The sequence below is a fragment of the Echinops telfairi genome, unplaced genomic scaffold, assembly GCF_000313985.2.
Source record: "Echinops telfairi isolate 266 unplaced genomic scaffold, ASM31398v2 ScPeMD7_7424;HRSCAF=8462, whole genome shotgun sequence".
Taxonomy (NCBI): Eukaryota; Metazoa; Chordata; class Mammalia; order Afrosoricida; family Tenrecidae; genus Echinops; species Echinops telfairi.
Genome location: NW_022111324.1, coordinates 86,630,335 through 86,639,052, shown reverse-complemented (window position 1 = coordinate 86,639,052; position 8,718 = coordinate 86,630,335). Strand labels below are relative to the sequence as shown.

Sequence of the window (8,718 nt, the reverse complement as noted above, 5' to 3'; positions counted from 1 at the left end):
GAAAAACAATTCATTATGTACAAATGTTAAGAAGCCCTGGTAACTGTGGATTAAGTGTTGAGCTGCATACTAGAAGGTCGTACTTCAAACCTGGCAGCTGTTCCAGGGGAGAAAGGTGAGGCCGTCTGCTCCCTTAAAGTCTCCCTTACAGTCGTGCAAAGAGGGTCACTGTGAGTGCTAATTGACTAGATGACAGTGGGTGTGGTTATTTTGCCTCACGTGTGGCTTATTTTGGCTTAATATGGCTGCAAGACTTGACTTTTGAAAGTATGTTAAAACATTCATTTATGTTCTTATATTTTTCATTATATAATTACAGTTATTAGGTGCACGGATATTGGTAAAGTTCTAAAGGTCTGAACAGAAAATACTAGAAACATAAAATGCGAGCACAATGTTTAGAGAGCTCTGATTTCTATCCACAGAAGGGTCTACATTTTGGTTCTTGTTTTTTAAAAGTTTCACATTAGTACCATAAAGGTAATTTTAAGTTGGCTATTAAACTAATTGACTTATTTGATTTTTGTGTAATTTTTTTTTCTGTTGCTATTTAAGTACTATCACGTCGATTCTAACTGATCAAGAATAGTAGCACACAGTAGGACTACCCCGTATCATATGGTTTCCTAGGCTGTAATCTTTACAAGAGCAGACTGCGAGGTCTTTTCTCCTGAGGAACAGCTGGTGGGTGTGAACCACCAAGTCATTAACCGTTGTACCACCAGAGCACCTTGTGTATTCTTTCAGTATTTTTTACTCAATATTACTACAAAGCTAGTCTGTCAGTTACATTTTTTTCACCTTTACTATGTCACATTTGTCCACCCCATAAAACATTCTGCAGTTTAAAACAAAACAAACTCTTATTGTAAATTAAGGGAGGGTTTACAGGGCAGATCAGTTTTCCATTGAACAGTTCTTACACATTTTGTTTCCTGTCGATAATTGCAATCCTACTTCCTCTCTGGTTTCCCATTTCCAGTCCTCCTCCTTTCCTAACCCTTCTGAACCTTTTCCTGAGTCTACGGCTGCCCTCTTGATCTCAAGTAGTAGATTATTCTAAGTAATAGATACCTCCCTGATGTTATTGTTCCCCACATGGGCCTACCTATTATTTGACTGAAAACTGAGCCACATGGGTGAGTTTATTTCCACACCTGAAGGATGACTCGGGGCCACAGTCTAAAGCAGGCGTCCTCAAACTACGGCCCGCGGGCCACATGCGGCTGCAGCCCGCTGAAGACATTTATCCAACCCGCTGGGTGTGTTTGCCCCATTTGTTTTTTTACTTCAAAATAAGATATGTGCAGTGTGCATAGGAATTTGTTCATAGTTTGTTTTAAAACTATAGTCCGGCCCTCTAATGGGTCTGAGGGACAGTGAACTGGCTCCCTGTTTAAAAAGTTTGAGGACCCCTGGTCTAAAGGGTTCCTCCAGTCTCTATCTGATAAGTAAAACTGATCTTTTTTAATGATTTCTTTACTGTAAATGGTATTATTTGATCAGTGGCTGGTTGTTGGACATAATTTACCTAGTATTTTAAACTATTATTACTAAACACTTTTGCACACATCATGTTTTTTTTAAAAATAGACCCTAGCTATCTGTTTGAGAGAGAAAGATGAGGCTGTCTAGTCTCATAAACATGGACAGGCTGGGAAACCCTAAGACACACTTATACTCTGTCCAATAGGCTTGTTGTGAGTCAGAATCGACTTCATGCCAGTGGGAGCTCCCTTGTGACATTTTCCATGTTTGCTTGGTCTCTGTCTTTTAAAAAAGTTCCTGTAACATACTTAGTAGCTATCTTAAAGTCCTTATATACTGAACCCCAAAGTGATTGTGCCTGAGTTCGCTTCTTCTGCTCTTTTTGTTTTTTTTAATTGTCTTGCTTGACTTTATGCTTATGGGCAAAAGCAATCCTCCTTAATAAAGGTGACGTGTTTAATAATGCACTTTAAAAAAAAAGGTATTCATTTACAAATTGTTCTGCAAGCCAAATATACAACAGCTTGGGAAACAATAGAAAATAAAAGCCAATATAAAAAGGCAGGTTACAATGACTAGAACCATGCAGGATGGCTATGGTTTGATTTTCGTTTTCTTACTGTGTGTCATCAATATCAGAAATCTGTCCTTTCAACTGGCTCCACTGCTCAAGGTTTAAAGAAATAAGTGTCTTTTTCTTGGTTTCATTTCATCTTTCTGGTTCATCCGATATTCTCTAATATCAATTCGGACTTTTCCTTTTGAAGTCCTGAACACTGGCATACCTCGTTTTCCCAGTCCGAAGCATAGCCATCTCTGCTGCTGCGCTTCTTTGTTAGAGGACGACAGGGCCCTGGAAGATTCCCCAGGCTTTGCCTTCCATACAGGGTGTTCGGGAGCAACGTGCGCTTTCCGTGTTAGCTTTTGTCAACTTCACCGCTATTGGACCCGCGGCCAGAGGAGCGTGAAGAGAAGAGCCAAGCTCCTTTACTTCAGGCACTGCTCCTTTGGCTCAGCCGGACGGGCTCCTGCTTGCTCCCTCACCTGCTCTCTTTTCCTTTTTGCTTATTAGTGATATTTTTCTCCTGCTTGTATCTCTTTTACCAATATTCTTTTCTCTTTTAAGTTGTATTTTGAACATAGTCTATATAAAGATGAACCATAAGATGAAAGTTGATTTTGTTTTCTTCTAAAGAGTTGCCCTTTCTTTTTATGTTCAGATAGAAAAAGCAAGAGGCAGACCGTTCAATCCAATCAGAAATAGCTGGGCCAGGACATGGGTGCAATTTTGTTATATTGGTTTTACTTGGTTTCAAAAATATTGGAAAGAGAGACTGATGTGTGATGTAGGATTTCCACCTTGAGTGGAAAAATCTCTTAAGCCCTGTAAGCCTGCAGGTCCTTTGACTCTGACTTCCCAGCCAGCCTCCTGCACCAAGCCAGCACTCATAGACGACATGGGGGGAAATGGACTGGGCTTTGGTGTAGTGGTTATGAGTTGCGCTACCAACCACAAGGTTGGCAGTGTGAAACTACTGGTTGCTCCTCAGGAGAAATACTTTCTAGTCCACTAAATTGTTCAGTCTCGGACACCCACAGGGGCAGCTCTACCCTGTCCTATAAGGTCACTGTGAGTGAGTTTTTTGTTTTGTTTCATTTGGGCGTTCCAGTTTACTATCTAATTCAGAATTCTCACGCTGAGAGTTTGGAAGATGTTGCCTCATCACTGTGACTATCCTTTTCTGTGATAATGGAGGTGTTTGAAACATACGTGCTGTCAAGTGTGGTGGCCACTGCCCACATTGGCTGTTGAAATTTGTCCAATGTGACTTTTCACTTTAGTTCCTTGAAGTTTAAACAGCACATGTGGCTGGTAGTTACCATAGTATTCAGTGGTCTTGAGCAAGATATTCCTTTTGAATCTGAATTTAATCATTTGTCAGATGAGGCGGGCTGAATTGGGTCTTGGCATTTACTTCCTATTAAATCTTATAACATAGGAAATTAGTATGTAAAGCAAGATTTTTATTTTGGACTGCAAGACCTTTGGAAGATAAAGTATTTGATTATCAGAAGTATATCCATATCTTTAAATATTAATAAATTCTTGGCTGTGTTTTATGTAGGATTTTTCAGACTTTCTCTTCCGTTGGTACCTGGAGAAAGGGAAACGAGGCAAACTGTTATCTCCGCCCATTTCTCAGCATGGACAGCTGGCGAATTTTTTACAAGCTCATGAACATCTTCGGTGGTTACATGAAATTAATATCCAAGAATTAGAAAAGGTAAAGATTAATTTAGTTATGTGGAATAGATTTGTGCCACTTTTAATTTGATATGATTCATTCTTAATTATTTTACTAATGTTAAACATTATTTAAGAAATGTCGCTACCTTCCACTCAATCATGTAACTAGAATAAAGAATTCTTTTTATTTATGATATTGTCATTCCTTCTAATATATCATATAAATTTATAGTCCATTCTGATGTGGCTACTGTCACAGTAAAATAAAAGTGGCTTGCTAATGTTTAAGTAACAGTCATTGACATTTTTTGTAGTGAATATTTTCTTTCAATGAAAAATGATCATATTGTGGTTAGAAACAGCGTACACATTAACTTTAAAGTGTGTTTGGCAGAAAGTTAAAACGAATTTATAAATTATTAGCAAATGTCATGTCTCTTTTCCTAATAATTAACTGGATGTTTGGGATTTATTTTATTACCATCAGTCTTACAATATTGACAAGTTTTTTGGTATGCTGTTGGATTGATACTTTTCATTGATAGAGCTCAGTGCAAGAGGATTGGTTTGAGGAATACTTATTAATCTTTAGTTCAACTTTAGTTAGTACAGAATCTTATCTCAATTTTCATATTTTGTTTGTTGTAGGCTCATGCAACCCTTCTAGGTTTGGCAAATATGGAAACTCGTTATTTTGCAAAGAAAAAAACCCTTCTTGGCTTGAGTAAATTAGCTGCATTGGCTTCCGACTTTGCCGAGGACACATTGCAAGAGAAAATTGAAGGTAAAAAAAGAATTTGAACAGGAAAAGATGCATATTGCCATGCTGTCATTTAATGGTATCGTAAGAGGAGTGGTTTTTAAAATTCTGTCTCTATATAAAAGAAGTTATGTACTTGAGGGTTTTTTTTTTGTTTTGATTTGTTTTGTTTTTATGGGAAGGTAAATTTTGTTTTAAATGTGACTTCCTAAAAAACAAATTCAGTCATTTTGCATGGTGTGTTCTGGTTATGTCTCCTTAGTTTCACATGTTCCAAAGACAACAGCAACTGCAGAGAAATCTTGACCTTTACTTAGTAACTTTGTTGTAGGGATGTTATTGGTATATTAATCTTGACATAACTTAAATGGTGCTAGTGAATGGAGTTATAATTTAAAAAAAATTATATTCCCAGGCTTATTCTATGGAAAGGACCTAAAAGAAATGAGACCCCCATAATTGGTGAATACCTAGTCCCATATTTTGTTTCCCCAAACCATTTTCCACTAAGAAGAGATGAGGGCTTATTGAAAAGATGGTTGTAGAGCCCTGTTGCATCTAAAATCAAGGTTAATGGAGATGTCAGCATGATACAAGAGCCTTGAACAGCTCCCACTGGCCAAATTGGGGGGTAATGTGAACCTCAAGAAGAATGATGGTAAAGGATGATAATTTACATATGTATTTAAAAACCATAAATCCACAGTAATATCCAAAAGGGAAGGGGATGTTTCTTTACAAAAATGCCACTAATAAATGTAGGAAACGTGTAGACTTAGGAAATCACCCTTTTGCAACCACAGAAAGTGCTGACTTTTTTGAAATGTGGAGGAACAGGCTAAACCCTTGTTTGCAGAGTTTTGGTGCCCAGATTGCTTCTTAAATACCCACATCTGACATCCGCAAGGAGACAGGTTCACAAATGTACTTCCTGATGTGATGTAATGTGGCCATTACAGTATCACCTAGGTGGTATTCTTGCTAAAACAGCCAACCTAAATCTAATCACAAAGAAACAAGGAGGTAAATCCTGATAATATTACAGTGTAATGGACCATGGTGATTCAAAATTTAAGGGACCTGAAAGACAAAAACTGGTGCAGGACCTGCCCCATTACAGATGATAAGAACTCAAAAAGTTATGCATTGTGAAGGTCGTGATTGGATTCTTGATCACCCCCAAATAATGGAAACATATAACTGGAAAATTTGAACATATTTAATATTAGATGATACTACTTTATATTAAATTTCTTAAGAGTCTGATATTGATACTATAGTCATCCATTCTTAGGAGATGCAGGCTAGGCTATTTAGAGGTGAAATATATTTCTAACTCTGATGTAATTAGGGGTGGGGGAACATACATAGATAGAGATAGAGATAATAAGGGAAACTAAAAGTGGCAAAATGTTAATGGCAGGTGACTATAGATTGAGGGTACATTGCGTTCGTTAAAGTTTTTCTGTTGGTATAGAATATTTCAAAATAAAATTAGGGGAGATATCCGGTATGTGGTCAGGGATGAAATGTATGTAGAAACAAATTTTTCATTGTATGTGTTAGTCACAACGAATGCAGCCTTCTGAGTTCTAAGTTCAGATTCTACTGCGGTCGTTTTTCATTGTCCGTCCAAGGGAATGGGTGTAGTAAGAAGCTGGACAGAGCACAGATAGGTCCTTTGAAATCTTGTCTCTAGAATTTACTAGCTTTGTGATCTTGTATTGTTGATTAAGCCTCTTGATCCTCAGTTTCTCCTTATAAAATGGCTTGATTATAAAATAAACTTATATAAATGTAGTTCCAAGGATTTGCAGTAATGTGTGCTCCTTGGAAAGGTTTGCATAAAGTACTCACTAAAGCCATAGGTATTAGCATTTTTAAGGTTTATCTTTTAAATTAGGTGTTACTGTTTAGGAACATCTTCCTTTAATCTCATATTTAGTCATACTTATATATTGTGTAGGGCTGCCTGATAATCTAAGAGAACCCATATTTTTATCATGTTATTTTTAAATGCACTTTTCTCTCCAGATGTTTGGAATTCTTGTGATTGTTTAGCATTGACTGGATCTTAATCCTGTGCTTTGCTAATGTAATGGGGATATTTTCAGATGGCTACGAGTCAGAATTGACTTTATGGCAAGGAGCTTTTAAAATTTCTGTTATGAAATTTTTATTATTCCAGTGTAGCTAATATCAATGGCAGGTTTTATTTTTGTTCTTTTTTTTTTAGCCTAATTGTGTGTGTGTGTGTGTGTGTTCTATAAATAATCTTGTGGAGAGTTTTCAAATTATAGGGAAAAAATGCAACAGAAAAGTAAATGATCATTTTACCATCTTAAAGGTTACTCCTGTTTAAGGCAGTGGTTCTCAACCTGTGGGTCGTGACCCCTTTGGGAGTTGAATGACCCTTTCACAGGCGTCGCCTAATTCACAACAGTAGCAAAATGACAGTTATGAAGTAGCAGTGAAAATAATTTTATGGTTGGGGGGGCGGTCCCCACAAGATGAAGGGTCGGGCATTAGGAAGGTTGAGAACCACTGGTTTAAGGTTCTGTGTGTGCTGTTCCAGTCTTCTTTATTAGGTACAGAAATGTACATGAATAATAAAACATTAGGTTTTACAAAACTGCAGAATATGAAATGATGTTTCTGCTTTTGATCATTCCATTTTGCTTTAACGTCTGTGTTTATGAGTGCATAGTAGTTTTCAACTCTATATCCCCGTAATGTAACCCAGTCTCATGGGCATGGCCACTTAATGGGCTGCCGTCTGGATCATTGATGGTAATATGTGATATAGGAAAGGAAAGCCCCTGTCATCTCATTTTACAGAGCTCACCACTGCTAGTTACTCTGGCTGCGGTATGTTACTACACATTTGTTTTTCCTAGGATATAGTCATGGTGGCTTTTAAAATAATCATTGTTTTTTTTTTTTTTAATAATTTTTTTTGGGGTCTCTTACAGCTCTTATATCAATTCATACATCAATTGTATCAAGCATATTTGTACATGTTGCCATCATCATTTTTAAAACATTTTCATTTTACTTGAGCCCTTGGTATCAGCCTCTCTTTTACCCCTCCCTCCCCAACTCTCCCACCTGGTGAACTCTTGATAAATTATTATTTTCATATCTTACACTGTCTGCTGTCTCCCTTCACTCGTGTTTCTGTTGTTTGTCCCCCTAGGGGTGGGGGTGTTGTTCATAGTATCACTACTCCCATCACTGTACCCGAGGGGTTTATTTGTCCTGTATTCTGTGAGTCGAGAGCTCTTATCTGTACCAGTGTACATGACACGGTCTAGCCGGGTTTGTAAGGTAGAAATGGGGTCCTGATAGTTTGGGGGAGGAAGCGTTAAAGAACTAGAGGAATGTTGTGCGTTTCTGAGCATTGTTCTTTTGTGAGTGAAACTGTACCATAAACTGCTTGAAGAAAGCACTTTCCTGTTTGCCCCGACATGCAGAACTAAAAGACCCCATACCCAAGGGCCATGAAACGGGTCTCTCTTCTACAACTTCTTCAGGCAATAGGAAATATTTCCTCTGTGTTCCTGTTTCTGATGGCTGTGATAATTAATATGATTTAGATCAAACCATAAATCTATTAGCATAATCAAGAATTAATCATAGAATCGTATTTTAAGATCATTGAATAGCAATGAGGTTGCCTTTTTCTTTTTAAACTCAGATTTTTCTTTATTTTTAATTTTATTTTCTTTATTTTTTTAAATTCAGATTTTTCTTTTACAACAGACCAAAAGGTGGGATGTATATTATTCTCGTTCATATGTGTGGTCTCTTTCTCTCGCTCATTCTGAATACTAGAAATGGCTGAACAGGAACGTTTTCTACTACACCAGGATACGCTACCTGAGCAACTACTAACGGAAAAACAGCTGCATCTCAGTGCAATGCCAGTGTTGACTGCACCGCAACTCATTGGCGTACGTACTTTTCAAAATCTCGCACCATGCCTTAGTTTCAAAGTATGTTAGTATTGGGGGGCCATGTAATATAATTTCTAAGAGGAGTCGTCTTTCTAGGCCCTACCTTCAGGGTAACTTCCCCTTAGAATAAATGACTGGAAGCCTGAGCCAGAAGCTAATTAGCAGAAAGCAATTGATCAGCCTGGTGTTTGTGTATGTGTGTATATTAGTAGTAGTAGTATAGATAAATGCATCATTGAGGCACTTGATCAGCCCAGTGTGTGTGT

At 37.6% G+C, this 8,718-nt stretch overlaps 1 protein-coding gene across 1 annotated transcript in view; it reads left to right on the top strand.

Annotated features, from left to right (window-relative positions):
* The window catches only part of NUP133 (nucleoporin 133), a 63,039-nt gene that overhangs the window by 38,944 nt on the left and 15,377 nt on the right, over nt 1–8,718 (top strand). The window contains exons 20-22 of the mRNA XM_004712164.2: nt 3,615–3,773; nt 4,385–4,520; nt 8,331–8,449. Coding sequence (XP_004712221.1) covers nt 3,615–3,773; nt 4,385–4,520; nt 8,331–8,449 — 414 coding nt within the window. The remainder of the gene's footprint in view (nt 1–3,614; nt 3,774–4,384; nt 4,521–8,330; nt 8,450–8,718) is intronic.